Source organism: Lissotriton helveticus, chromosome 3_1, assembly GCF_964261635.1.
Source record: "Lissotriton helveticus chromosome 3_1, aLisHel1.1, whole genome shotgun sequence".
Lineage (NCBI taxonomy): Eukaryota > Metazoa > Chordata > Amphibia > Caudata > Salamandridae > Lissotriton > Lissotriton helveticus.
The window spans coordinates 539,237,181-539,263,436 of record NC_136061.1 but is presented as its reverse complement, the minus strand read 5'-3'; the positions used below and the strand labels follow the sequence as shown (position 1 = coordinate 539,263,436).

At 44.5% G+C, this 26,256-nt stretch overlaps 2 protein-coding genes across 5 annotated transcripts in view; one reads left to right on the top strand and one right to left on the bottom strand.

The window, feature by feature from the left end:
• The window catches only part of LOC144822660 (uncharacterized), a 422,286-nt gene that overhangs the window by 180,143 nt on the left and 215,887 nt on the right, over positions 1-26,256 (bottom strand). The gene's annotated exons all lie outside the window — the stretch shown is intronic.
• HECW2 (HECT, C2 and WW domain containing E3 ubiquitin protein ligase 2) overlaps positions 1-26,256 on the top strand; it is a 1,154,081-nt gene that overhangs the window by 939,438 nt on the left and 188,387 nt on the right. For all 4 annotated transcript variants that reach the window (XM_078680421.1, XM_078680420.1, XM_078680424.1 and 1 more), the window contains 3 exons: positions 9,326-9,435; positions 14,274-14,394; positions 14,695-14,808. In XM_078680421.1, the coding sequence (XP_078536547.1) occupies positions 9,326-9,435; positions 14,274-14,394; positions 14,695-14,808 (345 nt within the window). The remainder of the gene's footprint in view (positions 1-9,325; positions 9,436-14,273; positions 14,395-14,694; positions 14,809-26,256) is intronic.

Sequence of the window (26,256 nt, the reverse complement as noted above, 5' to 3'; positions counted from 1 at the left end):
AAGTGTATGCTTTGTAAATATGCTGTCTTTCATGTTCTTGCTTTAATTGGTCAAACTAGCATGTTTTTAGATTCTTTATTCAAAGGCCGACCTAATGTATAATAGGGTTCAGTTGACTTAAACCTTACAGTGACAAAACAGAGGTTTTCACCTTTGGTATATTTACCCTTCCCTGGTTCCTAGCATGTTGGCCTGCAGAGTTCGGCCCTACTCCAGTCCAAGTAGAGATGCTCAAAAAACGTGGGCCTATATATTTACAAAAAGTTGATGCAATGCAGGGCAGCAAGCAAAGTTGCTGCCCTGCGCTGTGTTGCATGAAGTGGAAAGAGATAAACGGAGCCATATCTACGAAGAAGTTCTGCTCTCTCCCTGAACTGGTGCTCTTTCTACAGCCAACACATGCATCCTTACGTCAGAGTGCAAGGGTGTCTGCATTGTGGTTATCATAGTTTTTATACCCGCACAAAAACTATGCTTTAAAGCAATTTTCTTTTAATATGTTCTGCAGAGAAATATTTCTCCTCGTATGCCAGCCTCAGGGAAGAGACGGATTTTGGCACAAATTCAGGTCTACAGTTTTGTTTGGATATAAATTTGGTTCAAAATCCATGGAGTGATGCACAGGAATATCCACCCACCACTCATGGAACCCCCCGGCCCCCAGGCTCACCTCAGGTATGCACCTAGTTCATAACATCTGGGTGTTGTCCATCGTCCAAGATGGTCATTTTATAGTGTTAAAAAATCCTTTCCCAAAGCCTGTGTTTTTCCAGACACCTTTTCCCAGAGCAGAAGTCCAGAGATACGCTTTAATGCATGGAGTGGAATCCCTCCCGAAAAAGAGTGGTGCCAGTTAGTCATGTTTTTGGTACCTAAGCTGGATGGGAGGTTTTGCCTTTTTGTCTTTTTCTAGACCTAATATCTATACACTGACTGCACTCATTTAAAATTATGACATTGAATTTGGGGATTCTTCTGATATCTAAGAGAGATTATTTGATGACACTGGATTTCCAAGGTGCGTATTTCCATGTACCTATTCATCCTCACAGTCAATGATGTATTTGCTTTACTATAGAAGATCAGCACGTTCAGTTACAGGCCATTCCATTTGTCCGCACTTCTTCTCCCAAGAGTCATCACCAAGGTACTTCCATCCAGTTAAAAGAAATTCAGAAAATAGGCTACTTTGATTATTGGTTGATTTCGGCACCTTCTTAAGGCAAAGACCAGTGTAGAGAGTGTCTCTGAAAGTGTTCAAAGCCTTGGATTGTTGCTTAGCGGTCCAAGGTTGCATCTCCAGCTTGCGCAAGAAAGTTTTTTTCTTGGTGGTGTTTTTTGGTATAAGAGAAGAATATGCCTTCCTTCCAGAATCAAGGAGAGTAGCTTTGCTGAAACAACTGAGTCAGCTATTGGATCTGTCATCGCGTCAGCCTAGGCCTCATTGAAAGTTGAAAGGTTTACGATGGTCACAACTGCAGTCATCCTATGTGCCCATCATTAACTGAAACCTTTGCTTCATCACCTTTTGTCCACATTGCTGGGAAGGCAGAGTTACAAGGACATCATTCTTATAACCCCTTCAGTGGTGGTTCATCCCAGTCCCTCTCATGTTAACCACAGATGCCACAGGGGGTTGTGGAGCAGCCATAGATGGTTTGGTGTTTAAATGCAGTTGGTCAACTTTAAAAAGACTCCAAACTTCCAATTTGAGAGAACCTTCTACAATTATCAAGAGCACTTTAGGAATTTTCTAAGCTTGTGAGAGCAGTAGTGGTCCATATGGACAATGAAGTAGCCAGGGTTCATGTGAATCGACATGTACAGCTTTTCCATGGCTTGTGTAGCTCATCTCCATTGTGGTGGAGCTGAAGCTCATCATCTCCTACACAGAGAGAATTAATGGGCAGACAAACTCCGTCAAATTCTTCCAACATCAGTTCAGTATCATCTAAGCCAAGAGGTTTTTCACTTGTTAACAGTCCACTTTGGCCATCCAGGTTGGACCTAGTTGCCTTTCCGTAATACTCCCTTCCTCACTTTAACATGGAGAACCTGGTCTTTGGTAGCCTGATGAATAGATGCCCTGTCTCTCCCATGCCCCCATGGAATGCGCAATGCATTTCCATTCGACCGAAGATTCAGAGAAGAGAAACTCCTTTCTGGCTCTGATGGCCGCTGTTACCAGCTCCTTTTCAGATGGCAATAGTGCATTGTGTATATCTCCCTCTAGGTCCCTCTTCCATCCATGTCTTTGTCAGCAGTGTATTTTCTACCTTCACCTAATGGTTGAGAGTGCTGGACTGCAACAACAGGGTATACTGCATTATCGGCTGATGCTTTGATTGCTATTTTCCTGTAATGTACCTTCTAAACTTGATTGCCAATAAAAACTATTTTTACAACAAAAAAAACCCAGGGTTGTTATACAGAAGTAGCCATTTGCATTGAATCCTGTCGTAGGCTCTCCATGCTGCTCTGTACAGCACTGGACCATGTTTGAGGGTTGTTGTAAAGGAAGGACTTTGCTAGCTAGATCATATGAATCATCTCAGATTCAAGAATTAAGAGATGTATAATTAAAAAAGACGACTCTTTCTTTACTGGCCCAGTCGGCAGCTTGCATATCTGTTGTGCTTGTGAGTCATGGAGTGAAGGGACCAGTATTAGCACATTAGCGTCCAGGTTGCTTAGTAGCATCTGTTTTTTATTTAATCTGTATTCTTAGCCCTCTACTTTATTGAGACCGTCTTCTTTAGGAGTCTTTAGGGCCCATCTTTGAAACCTTTAGAGACAGCTTCTCTTTCTTTGCTTTTGGTTAAAGTGTTCCTAGTTGCTATAGCATCTGCTAGTAGGCGAGGACAATTACAATTAGGTGCCCTGGTTGTTATATGTACCTGCTTACGTTTTGTTTCCTAGATATGAAAGTATTACATCCAGGTCCTGAATTTATCCTGTAAAATCTCATCTCATTTCCATATTTCACAGGAGATTGTTCTACCACTTCTTTAATACAGGGTCCAGACGGATGCATGACGTTACAACGCAGGCTATTACAACGCCTGCCTTTACAACGTGGTTTTTACATCGCATACCATTACAACGCATAGCGCTTTGGGGTGCTAGAAAGTGAATAGTTTAATTTACTATTCCAACTCCAGTCCCCGTGGACACTAGGGAAGGTTATTGGATAGTAAATTAACCTATTCCCTATCCTAGAGCGCCCCCCAGCGCAATGCGTTGTAATAGTTTGCGTTGTAATGACCGCGTTGTAATGGTAGTGCGTTGTAAAAGTTTCGTTGTAAGTGATGTTTACCGGTCCAGACACTCTATTCCTTTATTTTCAAATGGTAGAAGAACACAGCTCATATATCTGTAGAGAACTAAATCATTTTGTTCAGTTTCTTGTTTCTTATGATCCTGCTAACAGGGGGAAGGAACAACTTGCAACAGCAACCCTAAGTAGTTGAGCCCGTCCCACCATTTCCCAGGCTTATTTTGATCTGGCAGGTGATATTTCTGGAAATGTAAAAGGTAGTTTCATTAGGGGAGTGGCTACTTCCTGGGCTGAGGTACATGGACTTTTTAAAGAGAAATTTGCAGAGCAGCTTCATGACTTAATGCGCTTACACTTTCTAATACTCATCGTAGCAAAACATCTCTAACAGTGCCAAAATGTTCCAGTAGAGGGCACCCAGAAATCATACCTTTTCATATCTATAACTGTATCTTTGAGTCGACGTTCAAAGCCATCATTAGTTGTATGGTGCTCTTTTCTCTCTTCCTGTATTTCGCTTCCTTTAATTCGCCTATCCGTTCCTCTTCTTTTCACAGTCCTATCACGGGAATGTCTTATGACTCTAGAATGAGTCTACTGTTCTCTGTTTTATAATAGGTTTATTGTCGCTGGTTACACCCTGTGGGCAACATGGTATGAATACTGTACAGATGTTGGAATAATAGTTGTTCATGCTTTTGACTTCATACTGAGACTTTATTGTATATGTAGTAACCACTCTCCTATTTATTACATTAATAAAGAAATGTGAAACCAAAGCCATCTTTTTTTGCAGTTGAATTTAGAATACATTTTGATTTCTATTGTTGCGTTGCTCATGATTTCGATTTCTCCAGTGCAGCCTTACATGACATAGCCCATAAAAAGGAGAAAATCTATATTTTTGTGATTTTTTTTCACTGCAATACTCCATTGCAGTATGTTTCTTTATAGTTACATTTAAAAGCATTCCTTCTTGATATGTTTTCTGAATAGACATCGTGCTGCTAAAGCAACGTAAAGAACGGGACAAATGCACCAGTGTAATTGGAGCCCATTTTGTGTTGAACATTATGAAATAAATATTGTTATGAAGGCCCTACTTATGTCCTGCTAGATGAATGGCCTCAAGATGCCAGCGGTTCTCCTGCGGCCCATAGGCTTCCATTGCACTAGTCTCAAAGCTTCTCTTACCCAGGAGCCCCCAGCCTTCAGCCGACACTCCTGGGTAGTATGCGTCCATCATATGGCTGCTGCGTGGTATACAAATGCCAGTCCTAACCGGACACCACTAGGCCCCTCTACAGTTGTGTCTAACCAGAGATTTCTGCTAGAATCTTCTTCCACCGCCTTTGTCCGCTTTATAGCTGGTGTGCACCTGAAAGAATTCCTGCTGTGCCCGCTGTTGTGTATCTGTAACTTTGTAACAAATATCTCCTCCTAGTGTTTGCATACTTGCCAACTCAGACGGTGCCACTGTGTGACACACAATCTTGGTTCTCATTTTACAATCTCCCGGTGAGGAGCCGATATCACACGCTGGCCGTTGTGGGCACCGGGCAATCCGCCGGTGAGCCTCAAGGGTGGGGCCGGTTTTGGACCAATGGGGGCCGTTTTTGTTACTGGGCCGTTTAAAACCAGCCCTGGAACAAAATCTGCCGAAAACCAGCCCCGGCAAAGAGCTCTGTGGCACCCTCAACCTCCCTCCGGGGGGCCGGCCGAGCACTTTGCCAGGGCCGGTTTTTGTTCCCAGTCCGGCCCTGTACGGTGGCAGGGAAAACGAGCTGAAGAACACTGTAAATAGCTGTTTTCCGAGGATTTGAACTGCTGACGTCCATTAAGGGGTGTGAAAGTGACACCCCAGGACATCGGCACCAGCCTCAACAAGCTTTTTTTTGGGGGGGGGGTTCTCAAAATTAACTTGTAGGCACTTCTTGGCACGAGGCACAGCACCCTGATCACACAGTGAGATTGTTCTTCAAGTTGGCAGGTATGTGTTTGCCACACACCTCCATCTGCCTGCCCATCCTGAACCATCCGAGCCGTGCTCTTCTCATTTAAGATACCTTCTATCCTAAGCAGAAGAGATTTCTTGTCTCTCTCCTTTGTGCTCGGCTGAGCATTTCCCACCACATTTGACAATCAGTGTGAGCTTCTGGGATCCGTTCATTCCTGGACATTATCCACCCCTGGCACTTATAAGGGTTACTCAGAGTATGCAGAAAAGAGTGGGAAATAGAGGCAGGTGGAGAGGGATGATGCAGGTATGCATTCTAACAAAAACTGACCTGATGACAGGAAATCACGCACCGGCATATGCTATTGCAAAATGATAGCAATACATCATGTGACAGCATCGAAGACTATGCCTGGCAGTGAACTCAACAGATCTACCAAGGACATTTCCTTGAAAATAACCAAGCCACAACAAGTTTATTCAGTCACAGATGTCCAGGAAGGCAACAGGCAAACGTATCTCCACTTTCCTGGCCCTTGGGTGTTTCCTTTGGAGCCAAGGCAGCAGATGTCTTTGAGAAAGACTATTGGTAGCTGTGAGATGAATCTGTGCCTTCCACCTAGAGGTGAGAAATGGATTGCAAAGGTGCTATGTATCTAACCAAGCAACTGTATTGGGGTCAAGCGCACACTGTCCCAGGTATGACCACTTCAGGTCAAATTACGTGTAGGATATATTTTTGATGTTGATTGTATTCGTCACCAAGCCTATGACCCAATTTACTAATGGGTGACATTTTATTTAACTCAGAATACGCTGAGAAAATTCTGTATGTGATTGCAAGTCATTGATTTCCTGTGGAGTGTTTGACCTATATTGTCCCTTTCTCTTTTGAGGAGGCCCGCCTCCTTTCATTTTTGGATGACTAGCAGCCTGCTGCTTTGTTGCTTCTACTCAGGATAAACTGCACAGAGCTGGTCCATGGCAAAGACACGTAGGGCCTCATTATGATGGTGGTCTGACTTTTGTCCGACCACCATCCTATCAGGAATGGGACCGACCGACTAGCTGGCGCGGTCCCGCCATAGGCATTATAATGCGACCGCCTTCAAGGCGGTCGTACTGTGAATGTATGTTGTATTGCGGCATGTGCTGCGGGCTGCAACATACGCAACAGTACAAAATATACACATATTGCATATCCCTGCACTATGTGGCAGGCACCATACTGTGCCTGCCACATGGTGGAGAGATATGTAGGGGGCACCATAGGTGCCCTCAGAAACCCAAGGCTGAGTGGAAGGGGGGCCCGCTAGGGGCCCCCAAAGTCAGTTTCTGCCTGTCTTTCATAGTGGGTTAACCGCCATGAAACGGCCGCCGGAAAGGGACATTGTAATCCCTACGGCCGTGCCTGAGCAGGCACTGCCACTGTTGTAGGAATACAAGTCCCACTGGCGGTCCAGTGGGCTCCTCGAGCTTTTCGGATCCGTGGTGGTCGGTCTCTCTTACCGACAAGCATCCGCCGCCATCATAATGTGGTGGGCGGTAATGCTGGCTCCGATGGCGGTGGGACGGCCACAGACGGGCTGAAGGTGGCAGTCACACCACCATCGTAATGAGCCCCAGAGATAAGCTGAAACACCTCTTACAAGAGGCTTCAGGTGAATTGTAGAATTCCAAGAGGTTTGTTTCCCTTGCTATCTTGTTCAACATCCACACGTTTCTCCCACACAAGCTAACTGCAGGTCATGGCCTCCGGCGGCAGGTGCATGCATGTGGCACTCATAACTTAGTTAGCAGTTATGAGGAGGCTGGAGGCACTAAGAGTATGAAGGACCTCCCTCTGTTAAGTGCAGGTTTGAATGCAAAGAGTGAGACTATCTGAAGGACAGAGACAGATGATGTACTTCTAGGGCCAAGTAGAGGTGTAGTCTTCTGCCCATACCATAGCTGTGTGTTCGGCAGTGGCGCTTCCTGTTGAGGCAAGTAACTTATGTGCGATCTTTCATCAGACTTCGTCCTTGTAATGGGAGATGGTGGCAGTATCACTATGTCACCAATGTCATTTGGTCAGGATATTCCTGCTCCGTTAGTATGTACACAGGCTAGCCCTCAATGTGCCCAGTTGTCTCGTTTGCAACAAGATTTGCAGTGTTGGTGAATCTGTGGCATGCATTCATGGTGCATCATGAGTATTTGTAAGCCAACCAGAGCCCCTAATTCAATGACAAACCAGATAAGTGATTGTAGGTTTGGGTAACTCCAGATACCAACGGCAGAGCAAGAATCTCAAATGAAGCTTGGAGAGAAACGTTTAGACCAAACAGTATGTGATTAATAGTTAAAAATGAGTAGGATCTGCCATTTCAGGGCTCAGTCCAGGATTCAGGCTGGCACAGTTGTCTCCAGGGGCACCTTCCTTTCCACGCGGAGCTTCTAATCAGTGGCTTTATCTGTTTTATCAGTGACTGGCAAGAGAGGCATCTGCCCATGAGAAATTGTGTGTTCTTCTGTAGTATATCTCTTGGCATTCATTGGATGTTGATACCTCAGAATCTGAAAAGAACATCTGTGGCATGTGATTACATTTTCTCTCTCTTTACATAATGTTATAATTTCATGTTGTAAAAAGTTGCATTACTGTAATGCTCCCGCTGACAGTTCACATTCAAATTAAATAGTTAACCTAATATAGAAAGTACTGAACGCCTGATGTGATGTACATTGCGCACATTTGTTAGGATTCGATGCCAGGAATGTATTTAAAGTAGCACATACATAGAAAACAAACTACGGTCCAGCAGCAGATGTTCCAAAGTGTTCATATTTTTTTTTTATTATTACTATTTTTTTTAGTACTGGGTATGCAATTTCAGTTCTATAAATGTGCAAAATTTATAAATTTACGATAATGATTCATCCAAGTGTTGCACACATTAATGTAGAAAAGCATAGAAAAGAATCCATGTACAAACACAAGTTTAAGCTCCTTCAATTCATAATATTTTAAATATTAAGGGGGTCATTAGGATGGCGGGCGGACATGGGACTGCCGCCATAAGGGTGGGGGTCCTGTGGGGGCAATTAGGATGCGCCCGCCACAGTGGCGGGCGCATCCTGCATTCCTGACATTGTGGCGGGCGGTGCACTCAGCACCGCTCACCAAAATGCCAGGAAGGCATGTCATGCACGATGCCTGCCATGTTGTGCATGGAACTGAAGGGGGTACCATAGGTACCTCCAATGTGCACACCCAGAGTCCCTGGGGGCCCGCAACAGGCCCCCGCAAGCAATTCCCGCATGCCTTTCCAGAAAGGTATGTTTCCGCCCCCATGATAATATGGCTGGTGGTGTGTAACAGACACCGCCACCATATTAAACTCTTTTCGACTTGTTGACTGGGCGGAAAAGTGGCGGACGGTCTTTCCGTCTACCGCTGTCCCCCCGCCATAGTAATATGGCGGGGGAAATGGGTGGTGGGCGGGGACGGATCTCGGGCGGATCGCTACTGCCATGCGGGCGGTGGCAATCCGCCCGAGATCCTAATGGGCCCCTGAGTGTTGTGCAACTCTATGCAGATTGTGATGTTTTCTTATTGAGGACTGTTCTACAAGTAATGCATTCAAATAAGCTAGTGCCTCATAAATTACCTGATGGAACCTGCCTGGGCATACTGAATTGAATGGGTAATATATGCTGCATGGTGTGATCCCTGCAGGTCGTTTCAGTATCATGGTTAGGTTTAGTTAGGAGTACATTTGGCCCCAAGAACTGCAGGGACATTAGTATTCGCCACATGATTTTGGGAGTATTGTTGCCATTCCTGCAAACATGTGCTGCGCTACCCAGGTGCGATAGGGGACACCGGATATTAAGAGAAGCGGCCCTGGCCGCCCCTCGTGCCCGATGCCACTGAGTGAAGGGGGATGCAACCACGCGCTTGGCATTCGGAGCAGGTGCCCGGATGCGGCTGGGCGGCTTTCTAGGAAATGCGGGCGGTGCTCCAGGGATGGCTGGGATGAATGCTGCTGCTGCCGGGGAGGGTCGTGCCCTTGTGTGTTAATGAGCCTGTTCTCTTTTCTCATCACCAGCCTGTTCGAAGAAGAGATCATGTCCTACGTGCCGCCACATGCCTTACTCCACCCCGGGTACTGCCAGTCCCCGCGAGCCTCCCCCGTCTCGTCGCCGCAGAACTCTCCAGGTACTGCCCATCTCTCAGCCGTCTTCCCCACGCCATCTGCGGGGGAAGTAATCGCCTGCCATTATTTTTTATCTCTCTGTTTTGATTCACATCCACTGCAGTTTTCTTCTGAATGTTGCGCAGATTTTGTGTAAAAAAAAAAGGCCTTGGCGCAGCAGAGGGAAGTGTCATTGCTTGGATTCCTGGAATACCGACATCTAATACATCAAAGCATTGCGGATAAGATGGTAATCTCTGTGGTATCCAGAGAGTGCCTTCTTACTTTCACTGCTGTGCCAGGGTCACATTTGTAAAAATAAAATAATGTGCCAGTGCTCAAAGATTTTCTTAGAAGGCCTGCGCCAGGGCTGTGTAATGCTGGCACTACCCACACCCCCACCGTCAGTGCCATGCCAGTCGTGCTGTCCCTTTTCCTATGCAGTGTACAGTGGGCATGACCCATCCCCCAGCCCCAAGACTATACATCTACTAAGTACTGTGGAAATAATAATAGGCATTTTGCTATGTATTTCAAGTGCGGGACAGAGATGGGTTGTTCCTAAGTTGTTCCATGTCTGGTGTGAGTAACTTGTCCGGCGCTGTTTTTCCTGTGGAAAATAAACTAAGACAGAGGAGTCAAAGAAAATCACATGGCTGCATGGATCACTTGCATGCCATGCAGCAGCTTGGGAGCTCGGAATTTGGCCGAGGGTTTAAGTCTAACAAGGCCAATGTCAGAGAAGCTGACTGGTCACTCAATAGGTCAGCAGGAAGCACGCGACATCCAGCGCTGGCCTGGCCCACCCTAGTGCACTTGTAGGCCCTGGGAGATACCTCCTGTGCCAATGGAGCCAGTACCACATTGCCACAGAGGTAGCTCTATCCTTGAAATAAGATTGCATGTTGGTGTCTCACAATTCGTAACGCTGCTCAGCAGTGGCAGTCGATTAGTACAAAAGGTACAGCCAGGGTCGATTTTAACGCTGGTGGCGTCCGAAGCAATAAACTTTGTTGGCACTCCTTTACCCCTCCCATGATGGTTTCCCTCCCTACCACCTTCAAATGATGCCCATCGTCTCTCTTCAGCCCCTCTCTCACACATTTATTTATGTTATTGCACTAGCTATCCCAATGTAGAGTGTCAGAGCGCTTTACAATACAGGCATGTCATACAGAGACAATCAGTGGTACAAGCGAGTAAATCAGTGCAGGGCTCATCAGCAGCATACCTATGATATGGTGCTGTTGCTCTCCTCTCTAGTGCTGGTGTAACTTAGGCGGCCTTCAATGCTTGATTTGAGCTGGTCGTTGCAGGTGGGGCCCACCGACATCGATTTTTGGGACTGGCACTTATTTTTTAACTACAGACTTTGACCCAGAGCAAGAGAGAAAAAAAACATGAAAAGTGAAAAAGAAAGCGAAAGACAGAAAAACAGTGATGAAGAGAAAAATCAGGGATGAAAAAGACACCACAAGAGTGACCTGAAGGGACAGGGAGTGCCTGGTAGTGGATGAAAATAGGCAGGAGATAGAGTCCAAACTACACCACCTTACGATAGAGCTGGCTGCAGTCATCTGAGCAAAATGTTGGGCTCCTTAACTTAATGTTTTTCAAATTATCGACTGGCTGCCTTGCGCCAATGCACACACCCTAGCACCACTGTGTAAGAGTATGCACACATCGTGAAGGATAGGCAGTATACTAGAAAGGTACCCTTCCAGCACCATATTCTGCATTTTAACACTTTGTGTGCTGTATGGTGCAAAAAACATGCAAAGTTGATAAGGGGTGGAGAAAATAAATGTTGATCCCACCTTTACACCTGCCTCAAGGAGGCAGAATTATTTGATGCAAATTGCTTTATACCAAAGTTAGTATATAGGGATTAGTGTCAAAATCTATGGGAGGTTACATGGTAATGTCTGTGTACCACCCATGGAACGCATCCTTGACACAAAGTAGCTCTATGTGCTACTTTATGTTACTTTAGGACTTCACTTATATGCAATTAATGATTTGCGCTGGAAATTAAAAACAACGCTTTGCACCATGTTTGCGTCACTTTTGTGACGGTAACCATGCAGAAAGTGTTAGTAAATTCACCCCACAAACTCAGGATGTGAAATGCATCACAATGACTGGGGGTGTCATACTAATAAAATTGTATTACTACTCAAAGGATTCCTTTTTAGCAATCTTAGAATAACAAAAGATTGAAAAACACAATAAGGTTCTAAATCCATGCAATGTGCATGTAGTGCTTTGATGCCAGTTCATGGGTCAATAAACAATATTAGAAGGATTGTAACTTATGAATTCAAACTAACAAAAGGATCTGTGTGATATAAACACTAACCTACAGAGCTATCTACATGGAATACAACTCTAGGACCCGCATGTTGCGCAATGCCCTTTGCAAAAGCAACAGCATTCCCTCTATGCTACTTTATCATGAGTCAATCTGTGACTAGACAAATCACAGATCTATCCATCAATTGCATTAACCTCCAGAGTTATCATGCCATTGCTATAAAACCCTTGAAAGATGCCCTACACACAAAGATATATGTAGGCTGCTCTTTTCTCGTCTAATTCAGTCAAGCACAGTGCGCCCCCCTGGGGCGGCTCCGCTGTTGGAGCAGAGGAGCGATGCCTCAGTGAAAATCCCCCATCAAATTTATTACCATTTTATTTTTATTCCCGTCCCGAACAGAGCATCAGGACGAGACCTCTGTGGAGTGACAGAAGCATGTCACTCAGCAGGGGGATGGGGGCTTGTATGGCACTGTTTAGAGTGTGCATGTCTTTTTGGCCAGCCGTTTTGAATGGCCAGCCACACATGCATACTTTAAACAGCTCTAACCCAGCTGTCTGAGAGCAAGACATAGCCACAACAGCACTGTGGAGGCTGCTCCCTCCAATCAGGGTGCTGCTCTCATGCTGCATGAGAGCAGCGCCTTCATTGAGCAAGGGAGTTGCTGCTGCCAGTTCTGGGGGAGAGAAGAAGACCGGAGGAGGTCGCGTTCAGGTAAATTTAGTTAACATTCTGTAATTTTATTTTGCTTGCGCCCGCCTGCCCCCTCCCCCCTCCCTCGGCCCCCACTCCCCGGAGATGCCTGTCACCACTGGCGCCCCCTCAAACCTGATGCCTTGTGCAGGGGCAACGGCCACACCCCTTTAAAGCCAGCATATTATACAATTTATGCCCTGATTATAAGTTGCTCATTATTTTCTGACCTGCGAGTAAATCTCTGTTTACGCATAGGTTGGAATCACAGGTTGGGAGGTATTTAACGCTTCTGATAATTATTGGCTGTGTTAAATACCACAACCTTTGTTAAATGTTGGTAAGTCAAACCAGCCAAAATTTAACCGGGAAAACGCATATGGTTTTTTCCACATCATGTGGTTTTTGGTGCGTTAAACACCAAAATCTGCATGTTATTCCCCACCAACTCATAATAGATGTTATTTATAGCACTTGATAAATGACTTGCGATAATTAACACCTAAGCTCGTCCTCAGGGCCCATATGACTAATCCAAGGTCAGTGAAAGCATGAATACAACCACCTCAGCACCTTACAATGAGAGGAATAAGCACTTCCCTTTCCTGTGCTCTCTTAACCTAGCTTCTGCAAAGAATAAAGTCTCCAAACTTGTCACAAATGTAGGTCTTGGAATTGCCTTGCACCCACTCACTTGTGCTACATCTCACCACTGAAGACTAGGAGATCGAAATCCACCTGGAGTTGATTATGTTCCATGTTAAAGTGCTCATTATAAGGTGGGCCACATTTACATATGATTGCCCCTTATGGATTGGCACAGAATAAAGTGGATGGGGTGGAATGGTTAAAATGGGGGAATTCCTAATGTTAGCTTATGCATTTCCATCCATTGCCTTTTCGTTTCTTTAAGTTAAAGCGATTATTAAAATAAGATGATTGAAGGGCTACTTTTGGAGGAAAGCATTATGCAGCCAGGTTGCGGGTGTTTTCTATCAGGCACATGCATCAATATTGCTGTTTGCGATTCCTTAATGCAAAAAGTAAGGAATCGCAATTAAGGAATCGCAAAATGCAATGCATCAAGAAATCGCAAAAAAATTGTGATTTCTTAGTATTCCTTAATTGCGACTCGCAAATTGCGAGTCGCAATTAAGGAATACCTCCCCATTCATTCCTATGGGCCTAGAGGCTCATAGGAATGAATGGGAAGACATTCTCAATTTGCGATTAGCAATTAGCGAATCGCAAATTGAGAATGCGATTTCAAGGGTGCAGGGGTGTCCAAAGGACACCCTGTTGCACCTCTGTGCACATATGTTGTGCACACATGCACAACATGAAACTTTGAAAAATGCCCAAAAGTGCATTTTTCAAAGTTTTCGCAAATTACCATGAGGTTCAACCTCATGGTAATTTGCTCCCCCTAATTGCGAAATCGCAATTTTTTAAAGTTTCATGCATTGTATTTAAGGAATCGCAAAATGCGATTCCTTAAATGCAATCGCAATTTGAGAATTCGCAAATATTTGCGAATTCTCAAATTGCGAGGGCCTTCACCCATCATGCATTCCAAAAGCAGATTTTGCGATCGCAAACGGCCGATTTTTGCGATTCGCACCGTTTGCGATCGCAAAATCCTTTGATGCATGTGCCTGTTAGTGTGCTGTGTTGATCAGCGCTCTGATCTGACGCACTATCACCGGAAGGAGATGGCACAGTTTCCTGCACGTGCAGCAGTGCGTTATCTGGCAGTCGCTCTATAACGCTGGCTTTGAAGTACGATGCTTTTGTGCAGACTTAGAAATGTGCTGTTCATGTCTTGACTACTGTTACTTAATTTTCCTCCAGGCACTCAGCGTGCAAACGCTCGAGCACCAGCTCCTTACAAACGGGATTTTGAAGCCAAGTTGAGGAACTTCTATCGCAAGTTGGAAACAAAAGGATATGGGCAAGGCCCAGGGAAATTAAAGTAAGTCATTTTTTTACATTATTTAAATTTAGAAATTGTCCTCAGTTCACAAGCCCCAAAAACAACTGGACACATTTGACATGATTTATATGAACACCGTCTAGGCTTACGGCTTTTAACTTGCATGAAGCATATCACAGGTGTTAGACAGGTCCATTGGAGTATCACAGACATACATTGTAGAACAAACCTCGGTATAGTTTTGCAGGAACTCGCTTTCAAACAATGGGCCATTGAATGCTCTATCTTCTGCAGCTCCCAAAGCAAGTAACTGCTCTTTTAAATTGTTTTGTGCTGCAGATTAATCATCAGGAGAGACCACTTGCTTGAAGATGCCTTTAACCAAATTATGGGTTATTCGAGAAAAGACCTGCAAAGGAACAAGCTTTATGTCACCTTTGTGGGAGAAGAAGGGTAAGTAGCAAAAAAAGGGATGTGGTTATTACACACACCATAGACTCTGCTATGTTGATTGTTGTTTTGACTGTCACTGTGGTTCTGCGTGAGAACAGGGAAGGAAGTGCAAGAACAAATACAACTGAGAAGCTGAAATCGTGCTTTTTGGTGACTCAATTATTGAGTTATTCCAAACAGACATCTTATTTATTTTTTAAGGACTGGAATAGGGATTTCAAGTCTTACTTATGAAGAGTTAGGAATTAGGTCTTGAATAGGAAAATACACGGAGAGTTGATCACATGACACCATGTCGTTTCTGTATGGCTGTATGAAGATTGTCAAGTGGTGATTCATAGGCACTTGGAGAGATCGTTTTAAAAGCCCAAAAATATTCAGTTGGTATTGTGGGCCACACAATAAAAGGTTTAATTCAAATATATTTTTATCCACAAGCCACACTATTTTGTGCAGACATTGAGACTCACCCAGTTTAATCATTCAGTCCAAGCTTCTCACCTGCTGGGCTGTTGCTAACACCAGAGGCATTGGGGATGTGACTTGTGGTAAAATATGTCTGTACGTTGGCTTCACGTGTGCTCCGACTACACCTCCACCACGCTGTAGCAGAAGATATATATGCAGCATCTTGCACTTAGGACAAAGATCTGCTCTTGCACTGCACTCTCCAGATTGTCGGAAGACCTTAAGCACTCTACCACTAGACAAAAGACCCTTCTCTCACTGCTCTTGCACAGAAATTGCTTGCCCTGCAAATGAGCTAAAGACTTTCTAATCAGTTCTACAATATTTATCTATTTTTGCCAAGATGACCCTGAATACTGTTGGCAACCTGCTAACAAGATACTTATGTTTAGAAGCTTCGTATTCTCACAACATGAATGTGTTTGTGGGTGAAAAAATGTAGCATCATCCTGAGTCTGCCATACGATCTACCACAGAATTTATGCTCATGATTCATAATGGCATTTAGCTGTAAGCACACAAAGTGTCGATTTAAACAGTGGCTTCTTCAGATTTGTAGATCTTGCCTACAATAACAAGCTACATACCTTCCATAATGCTCTTTCTGATGAATACTCCATCCAACCACAGATTCCTCACCTTCTGCCTATTCCCCCAGTCATCAGATTAGATACGGAAACTCAAAAGCTGTACTGCTGCATGGTGATAGGGGCTGATGTGCGACTCCACACCAATGTCATTCCACTCGAGAAGAGATGAGTGGGCAATATATAAACATCACCCAGGCGTGCTGACGTAAGTTGCTTTCGAAGGCCTGCTGCACCCTCAGATGCAGAGCCCATAGGCAAATTGTCTTGATCATTGTGGCGATCTCCAGTTTCTGACCTTTTTAGACGAAGAGTCCTTTCCACAGAATAGCGAGGTGGGTGGGCAGTGATAAATACCTCTAACTGCAGATTTCTCACCTTGAGAATAGTTACCAAAGCAGTAGCTGCCACCCCTCAATCTCCACACATGGAAGTGTGGATTGTGGAGGCCTCGGTGCAGGGCCCTGCTCTGTTGCTGTGACAGCAGATCCTCACGGACCAGTCTTGACTTTCTTCAAAACCCGAGCCAAGAATGATAGAGGCAGGAAATTATACAGGATTCCCATAATCCACTCTAGGTTGAATGCGTCTCCTAGAAACAGCCTTCTTGGAAAACTAGCACGCAAAAACCATGACATTGTACATTCCGGGCAATTGCACAAAGATCGAGTCAGGGTTCTCCATATTGATGGAAAACACCCTGCACCTCCTCGGGGTGTAACTGCCATACATGATCTTCTAGGCATCTGCAACTGAGTTAATCTGCCCTGACATTTAGATATACCACCAGGTGGTTCGCACCCAGAGAAATGCCTTGGTGAGTCCACCTCTTACAGGGGTGCAGAGCATCCTAGCACAGGACCCAGGAGCCCACTCTGCCCTGCTTGTTGCAGTGCCATATGGCGGTAGTGGTGTCTGAAAGTACCTGCACTAGCCTCCCTTTGATAAGACGGTAGGAAGGCCTTCAGCACCAAGTGGATCATCCACAACTCCAACTAATTGATATGGGGCTTATACACCTTTGCAGCAAGTTGCATGACCATAGCGAAAGAAGCACTATCCTCTGTCGCCGAACCAGGAAGATAGACAAGTCCAATGTCTGGGAGTGTCTAGTCCACTGGCATCCTGTAATTCAGAGTATGACCTGTCCACATCATACCTGCTCTCTGGTGAGATCAGAATGCAGGCTTGGTCAAGGTCGAGAGGAGGCCAAGGTCGAGATGAGGCTGGTTCAAAGTTGGAAACTTCTACAGGTCACATGATCCTCCTGCAGTGCTGGTTGTGTCATCACCGGCTTAGTTGTTAAGGAAACAGGGAGCGGGGCCAGAGCAAAAGTCAGTACCAAATTCAGTGCTTAACCTTAACCCCTTCCATGCGGGGCTGTTTCACCCGCTGTGCGGGGAGCCACGTACAGCGCCCCGGTGCTCATGACGAGGTCAGCTCGTCATGAGCTACGGCGCTCCGTGCTCATGACGAGCTGAGCTCGTCATGGTCACACCCGTTCCCATGGAACGCTCAGCACAGCAGGGGAATCAGCCCAGCATGCGAGCGTTCCACGGAACGGGCGAGGTCATGACGAGCTCAGCTCGTCATGAGCACCGGAGCGCCGTAGCTCATGATGAGCTGACCTCGTCATGAGCACTCAAGGGGTTAAGCGGGATCAAGAGGTACACATGGTTCCAAGGCCAAACCAACTGATGAGAGCCCAACTGGAGAGAGAACTTGTGGTGTGCAACATTTACACTGCACAGCCAATTTAAAGGCCTCAATTTGCTGCAACATTGCAGATGGACCCGGAAGTTTGAGTTGCATCGGGACCAAATTCGTAATCAACTCTTTAGGAGTTAGGGAATGACACCAAGTGGCACATTAATTCCCTTATGCCCTGTCTGGAGTTCAAGAGTGGCAAAAAGTGCAGATTCTCGCTTAGACTTCTTGTGCCTTTTCTTCAACTTACTTGAAGACTTCGACCGCAACAAGGATCCGCCACAGGAACGACCTCAGGAGCGGGAACGGGACCTTTCTGTCACCTTAAACCTGTCATATCGCAGAGTCTTCCGATTCTTGACAACATGGAGTTTCGCCTCATGGCCCCATATGACCTTTGGGTTCATCTGGGCACAATCAATGCTGACGCTGGAGTCATGTTCCCACCACAGGCATACCCTGTGGGAGTCTGTCATAGACATTTGTTTACAATAGTCACTACAACGTTTGAAACCTTTCGTTTTGGGAAGTGATATATTTCTCTTGCACACTGGTAAACAATAGAAATTTCGGAACAAAAATATTTATTAGATAGAGGAGGAGTAGAGCTCCAAATCATCATCTGAACGTGCAGAAAGAAAGTAATAGATGTCAGCACACCTCGATGGTGCTTACATGAGGTATTGCTCACCACTTCCAGAGCTTTGTTGTTGTGGAGCTACACAACGCTACTTACTGGCATGGAAGAGTCCTGTTTTGAGTTTCTGGATTCAGTCTGATACCTGGGGAAATATTCACACAGTGAAGAATCTGCAGTTAGAAGTATCCATCAGAAAAATGCTGGGTCGGCTACTCCGTTATAGTGGAAGAGCATAGCCCCACTGAAATGCCCCTAGAAAAGCCCCAGAGTCAAAAAATTAAATGGTAATGAATTAATTAATTTCCATTATATTTTCCCTCAACACCCGTCCTGAACCGAGTGTCAGGGCGGGGTGGGGCCTGCTGAATGGCAGTAGCAAGGAGGGGTAGTGAGCTGCCTATGCACTAGTTTAAAGCGCGCTTGTCTCTTTGGCCGTCTGTCTTCTGACGGCCAGCCACAAATGCGCTCTTTAAACCTCTCTAATCCAACTGTCTGAGACAGCACGGTTTGAGAAAGCAAAAGCCTCTAGTGCTCTTATGAGCGCTGATAGTGGCCGCTCTCCCCAATCCTGGTGCTGCGCTAACAGCATGAGAGCAGCACCAGGAATGGTTAAAGGAGTTACGCTGGGGCCCTGGACGTCATGAGGGAAGAAGAGGACCGGAGCGAGGAGGACGCAACAAGCACAGTAAGCAAGGTTTTATTATTTTTACTTTATTTAAAAAATGTATTTCTTTTAATGTACCTGGTATTACCATGAGCGCATATTCGATCCAACATCAGTCTAATGCCTGAGGGCCCGGCCCAATAATAAGCTGGCGAAGGGCTGGTTTTGTTCTCTTAAAAAGAATACTAGGTTGATCTAATAAAGTTTAGTTTAGGTTTAGTGGTGTTTTATTTATAGAGCACTTATTCATTATCAAGAAGCCATGGAATAAGTGTGAGAATAATAATTTTGGTGGCCTGCAAAGTTAAGAAGATCTTTAAGATTATAAGATGGTAGAGCTGATATTGGCCAATAGGGAGACAGTAGGGAAAGAATAGAAAAGAGAGTAGAATCAACAAGCTTGGCAAAGCCAATAGGTCTTGGCGATGGAAGAGCTATTACAATAATTAACACAAACAACTTCCCCCTCTAGATATTTTGAAATTAGGTAATATATCCAGAAAAATATATGGCCCCACACAACTTTTGAACTTCAATCATTTATTATCAAAAAGAGATATGTATCATTCTTTTTTATTTTTAATTTCTTTTATAAGAGTTTTTACTTTCTAAAAAACACATATTTAAACATTATACATATAACAGACAATCAGCAGCATTACGTACATAAAGAAAGAGCCCAAAACACATGATAAAAGACCATACATTAACTGCATGTGTCTCCAAGATAACAGACACACATAAATCATGTAATAACAAAACAATACAATAATATACAAAAACTACATTGAATATATATACAACATTAAATCACATTAAATAGAGCTATTGACTTTGTTAATGTTAATCTCTTTTAGCTATGCAGCCCAAGAGCACACAATTTAAACGGGTAAGCCGTGATTTTTCTCCTCATTTTCTGGGTTTCAGTGGCAGAACTGTAAACGTTTCAAACCGAATCTTTCCTCACTGCCCAACCTCGGAAGTGATCTCACTGCGAGTAGCAAGCATTAGTGTATTAAACCCTTGGAAAATTCTGCAGTCACAAGATAAAATTTAACAGTCCACTGTAAAAGCAAAAGATTTTTTTTTAATATTATATAAAAAGACTACTTAGATGATGAGAACTAATATTCTGATGTACTGTGCACCTCCACAGCCCTAATGGTAAACCAAAAAATAAATTTTTTAATTACAGTTTTAAATATGGCAAAACTAGCACTACCCTATTTTGTGTAAGTAAAAATATTTATTTCTGAATGAAAAAGACAAAAGTGTTCCTCACTGAGGCAATCTCTCACAACAAACAGCTCTCTACTTAAGATGGCATGGGCATCAGGCGCGCAACGCCCATTGGACTCAAAGGGCTTCAGTCCCCCCCCACCCCCTGTCGTGTGTGGCAGCCCGGGATGAGACCGCTTCCCGGGCACACACACAGCCGCACCGAGTACTTCACAGGTCATTTAAAGACCGTTTGCTTGTTAATGAGGCGTTGTTGTTGTTTCACCCATTCTAAGAGCCCCTGCAGCTCCACTCTGCCTATTGCTTAGAGATTCAGCCCCCCCCCCGAAATATTATCTTGGCCCCCCGAAATGTGGCTCTAGTTGCACCTCTGATGGGCATAGCCTTGCAGTATCCACCGAATTGCCAGTTCGCAGGAAAAACTCCTTCCTTTATGTTCACTACTTCGACTAATTTTTCCACCCGTGATCTGCAATAATCATTGCTGAGAAAACGGATTGGGGCCGTGGTCTCTAAGGCAATGGGAGTGGGAGCAGCCCTAACTGCCTGACCTTTTTAGGTCTCGCCTAGGCTGTGCTTGAGCTGTCTCTTCAAGAAATGCTATATTCAGGATATGGGCATAAATCTCTGCCTACTTTCCGCTCATTTTTTTAATTGGCATCTGTCCCTGTCGTTTGTAAATCGTGGCTTTTCATTGGCCACTAGGCTTAGTAGTAGCTCCTTAGTACCGCCTTGTCTTTTCATGTAAGCAGCCATGAGGACACCCCCTGTTACATGTGTTGTTACACCCTAGGTTTTAATTACAGCCTCAAGGCACTATTTTCGTGAAGTTCTTCAGACAGGGTACTTACTTGGTCCTGAACTAGGTTTACAGTGGTTACTTTATTCGGTAGCACATCTCACATTTATATTAAACCTTCTATAAAGTTCCCTTCATCAGCTCCACATAGAGTAGTATAATGATTGTTTTGTCACATTTCAAAGCTACTAATTGTATATATGGACATACCGATTTGAATGTACTTGCGGTACTGTCTTGCATGCAGTGCATAATGGGAAGTGTGGATTTACCATATCTTCTGCAGGGTGCAGTACCATATGTGGCCACAAGTTTATGATGCTCACTAGGGAGCTCTAGGAGAAGCTTGCGGTACTGCACCTAGACAAGCAGCTCTGGTGCCTTGCTCACTAGGGACCTCTAGGAGCTGCTTGTGGTACTGCACCTAGACATGCAGTGCTGGTGCCTTGCTCACTAGGGACCTTTAGGAGCAGCTTGCGGCACTGCACATAGACAAGCAGTGCTGGTGCCTTTCTTACTAGGGACCTCTAGGAGCAGCTTGCGGTACTGCACCTAGACATGCAGTGCTGATGCCATGCCCACTAGGGACCTCTAGGAGCAGCTTGCAGTACTGCATCTAGACATGCAGTGCATGTGTCTTGCTCACTAGGGACCTCTAGGAGGAGCTTGCTGTACTGCACTGAAACATACAATGCTGGTTCTTGGCTCACTATGCAAGCATTTGCAATGCACTAGGTCTCGCATTACTGAAAGTATGAACTATTGGCATTGCATTATTATTTGCAACACCAATACCTCAAACTATCAGTAATGCGAGATCTATTGCATTGCAAATGCTTGTTGTAAGTATATCTTTAAGCAGTGGGGATGCCGTGCCATAGCACATGGACTGTCTTTTCTCATCCTTGTCACCACTGGCTTCCAGAGTGTAAAGATAAGACTAATGCTACTCAAAAACTACCATACCCTATCCACAGAAGTTTACTAAACCACTGTTTGCTTGTTTAATAAAAGCTCCCTGTGAGGCCATAAGGTGCAATAATGGGTACTATTAACTAGATAATTAAGTGCCTTCTACAGATAGGATACCTGTGTTTTTTGAGGATTCCTTGCACATCGTAGGACTGTAGGTGGGGAGGGTGGCGGTGTGCAGTGCCTGGCACTACTGTGGCTAAACACATGGCTGGGGAATGAGTCGTGATCTCCAAGTACTAGGCCGCAGCACATCGAGCCTCTAAATCATGCATGTCTTCAAAGAACAGCTGGGTGGTTGTGGGCTCTCTGGCTCGCAGTGATGGAGGTCTATTCACCCTCATCGTGGAGCATTATAATCACCACTCTCCCCCTGGGTCAGTGCCAATGTTCCTGTTGCACAGTAGGAAACAGCCAGCAGCCCTACACACCCGACCCACATCTCCCCGTTCCCATCTCGTGAGTAAACAGCCACAGTTCTGGAGATGAGCTTTCTGCGTTGTTCTCTGATACTGGGTAAGGAGGCAGGAGAAACATTCCTGTGCCAGGTCGGGAGATAATGTCTTTTGTGATAGGAGAGGAAAGGCAGTTGTTGAGTTTGCACCCGTATTTTTAGGTCGAGCCAGCGCAGCGTACTTGCGCTGCTCTATGGGAGTCTTCTTGTGAGCACTCACAACTTCTCTGTGTGGGTCTGGCTCCTCCCACACATTGGATTGGCCTTTGCGTGTGTCTTTCAATAATGAAAGCACGCAAATGAGCAAAGGCGGGTGCATGTCCCACCACCTCTTCTTCAAATGTTCACCCCCCACAGCATTTTGCTCTCGGGAGCGAACAGCGGCACGCAGGGTGCAGCTGCATTCCTCGTCGGATCGTGTATCAGATTGCTAATTAAACACAGTGCAGTCACTTTCACTTTATCGGCCCAGCTTGTTGTTTTGTGTGGGCTTGTTTCCTAACCTTGACTTTTGAACTACGGCATTATTGACATGTTTGCTCAAGAGGATGGCATTATTTCGTTGCCAGTGCTTTTTTCGCAAAGCTTAAGTGAATTAGGAGTGATTGCTTGAGGTGACATGCTTACTTGTACTTGGGAAAACATGTCCATTTAGACCTGCTGTGTGATATTGCTAGATACTTATGCAAGAATACTATGTTACTTATGGTGCAAATATGTGTAGACAACGATGGGTGTACACGGTATCTTACTTGATGGAATTATGGGCTAAATTGCTTTGGGCTGCATTTGCTGTATTCTATAGATGGCTTAGTTCCCTGAAATTGGCGTATGTTTTCATGGAACGCAGTGATTTTTTGTCATCATCACTAATGGAATTGTGGGCTAAATCACTTTGGGCTACAGTTGCTGCATTACTCACAAACTATTTAATCGGGTAGATCGGCATATGCTTTAATTGCGAATCACCTTATGTAAGGTTTTATAACTTGTTGATTAGGTGTCGATTTTATTGAATGCAGCTATTTTAGATTATGGTGCTTCTTGCAAACGGAAGTGAGTCAGGAGCATGCTCACTTCCGTTATATGATTGTGGTCTAGCTGTTGTAGTGGCGGAATGCGGCTCTTTGAATTACAATACGTTTTGTAAACGGAAGTGAGTCCGGAGTATGCTCACTTCCATTTTACATGGTTAGCATGCCAGTGTTTACGTGCGTCAGTATTTAAAGAGCCAAAATCATTGAGCGGTGTTGGAGACCCTTTCCGAACATGGTTTGGCCATTGACCACATGAGTATTGCGAGCTTTGTCTGTGAATATGGATAGTTATCTTGTACTTTTGGTACTATTGATATACTTGATATGGATATACTTGTAGACTGATCTGTGTGTTTTAAAAAAAAAAAACTAAGGGTCCTGCTGTTTGATTATCTAGTTGCTCTGACTATGTGATTAGTGACTTCAATCCTAAATTGGGTGCATATAGTTGGTTATAATATATGCCTTGCAAACATGTGCCAACTGCATGCCTTTAAAAAGACTGTGTTCCGCTCTTACTCGCATTTTTTGAGTCAATTTATTGTTAATTGCATTTTGTGATGCTAAAATGCTTGAGTAACTTGTCTATTGCACATCAAATAGACGGGTGCTGAGCGTTTATTTTTAAAATGAATATGCTCCGGTCTCAGTTTCACTCCTTCTCTCTCTCGCTTCCTCCATTTCTCGCTCAAGCACACACACACACAATTTCTTTCCAAATATCTCTGGTTAAACACTTATAAGGTCCCAAAGGCGAGACCTATTGGCTATGCCAATGCTTGTTTATTACGCATGCATCAACATTCCAGTTTGGCAGAGCAAATACATGGGGTGGATTTTTACAGTGTGCCCAGGATCACACAGTGTGGTCATGCAGCAGGTTTACACTGCGCATTTCACAGGATGGTAATTTCAAAGGGGGGACTCAAGGTGATGATAGAGAACAAATAGGAGGTTTAGGGGGCATGGTATATATGGTATCTGCCCAGTATTACATGGCTTTGGTCATGCAGGGGCAGAGAGCAGATTTACAAGTATCACAAACAATTTGATACAATACAAGGTAATTAGGTCACACGTTAACTGGCCAGAATTGGGTTCCTGTTTGTTCCTTTTTGTCTGAGGGAGCTGCCTTGTGCATGGTGCAAAAACAAGTATATAGAATTTGAATCTCGTCTCGCTATGATTTTGGGCAAAAAGTGCCACCTCAGTGTCAACACTTGATACATCACATAATCCAGTTTATTTCAGAGGCAAAATAAAAAAAATAGGGCTTTTATCAAATGCCATTTGTTATCCAGCGCCTTTGCTGCCTGCTGATGGTAAATATATCAAGAGGGACAATAATTCCTCCATAATAATGCTCTGTGTCACAGTTAATGATGCTTACCGAAACCCAACTCCCACCTCCCGAGTTCAGATCCATTGGCTAATCACACGGGATCACATTTGCACTGCCATACCCAGTGGGGAGTGAGGTTTCCAGTATTCCACCGCCAGCGCCTCCTTTTGCTCCGTTCAAGACAAGTTAATGTGGAGAGAGGGGCTGTAAACAGCAGGAGCTGTGGTTACCATGGTTAGAGATGGGCAACCAAAAGCCCGTACACGAGCAAAGCTCTGAATGTGGTTGCAATGTAGATCATGCAACACACATCACATAAAATATTATGGGTTTATAAAAAAAACCTCAAAGACTGAATTTCTTTAATGTGGAAATTTGATATTAATACGGTACATTAAGCACTGAGAGGTACTTGTCCAAAGGGATAGTTTTAAACATCAACCACTGGTGACCTGGGTGGCAAGATATTTGTCATGGAGAACCATGCGTCCCCATAGAGATGAAAGTTTAGAACATAAATGATGGGCTAAAAGTGCGAAGAGCCCATGCCGTCGGAGTTTCAAGACAGGGGGAGAGGATGTAGTGTTACTGCCAGAGCTACCAACTATGGAGCTGGGAAACCAGGTTCGAGTCTCGGCGTCGGCACACCATCCTGTGATCCAGGGCAAATCACTTAATCTCCCTGATCGTAAAAAAATGAAAGTGTCCTTGTGAAAAGTAACTGTTCCACATGTAAAGTGCTCTACTAACACATTCAGGTGGTGTTCGTGCTATATAAAACTGCACTAACAAAAAATAAACAGGAGACGGAGGACGGAGCGAGTGAACTGAAAACACAAGCATTTGTGTGAAGTGCTCCAAGACAAGAAAAAAGTAGCTCCCATAACGGATGCAGTGGATGGATTCAAGTACTTGGTCCAAACACAGGAAGAGGCATGGCCGCATTCATGCCATGGATAAATGGGGATTAATGATTTGAGAGAGACGATAGAGCAAGCAAATGGTAAGCCTAGGGGCTGGCTGAAGCCCACAGATTGAACACTACACACCTCTAAGAGACAGCGATTGTGCTGTGTAGCCGTGACCTAAAAATGAAATCCAGATTACAGGCAGGAAGGCAAATAGAGAGATGAGAAATAGAAAATAATATAGATTTAATGTGACAAGGAAGAGTGAGGGAAGGCAGCAGGCAAGAAGAGAATGTTGCTTTTTGATGGATTCATGTGAAGTGCATGGGAAGTCATCGAAGTCATCCAGGGAGTTTTTAACAGAATGACTGGAAGAGATATTGTTGTGGATACAATAGGTAAAATATATGGAGAGGTGGGAATTGTTGGCATAAAGTTGATAAAGAAAATAGGTTGAAAGAGTTGATGGCCCCTGAAAGAATTGGAGAACAGATACACAACAGGAGGGGTAAGGACCAGGCTCTTGTGTACCTCATAGCAAAGAGGAAGAGTAGGAGAAGAAGAAGTATCACACAAAGCAGAATAAGTACGATCTGATGGATAAGCTGAGAGTCAAGAAATACCTGTACCA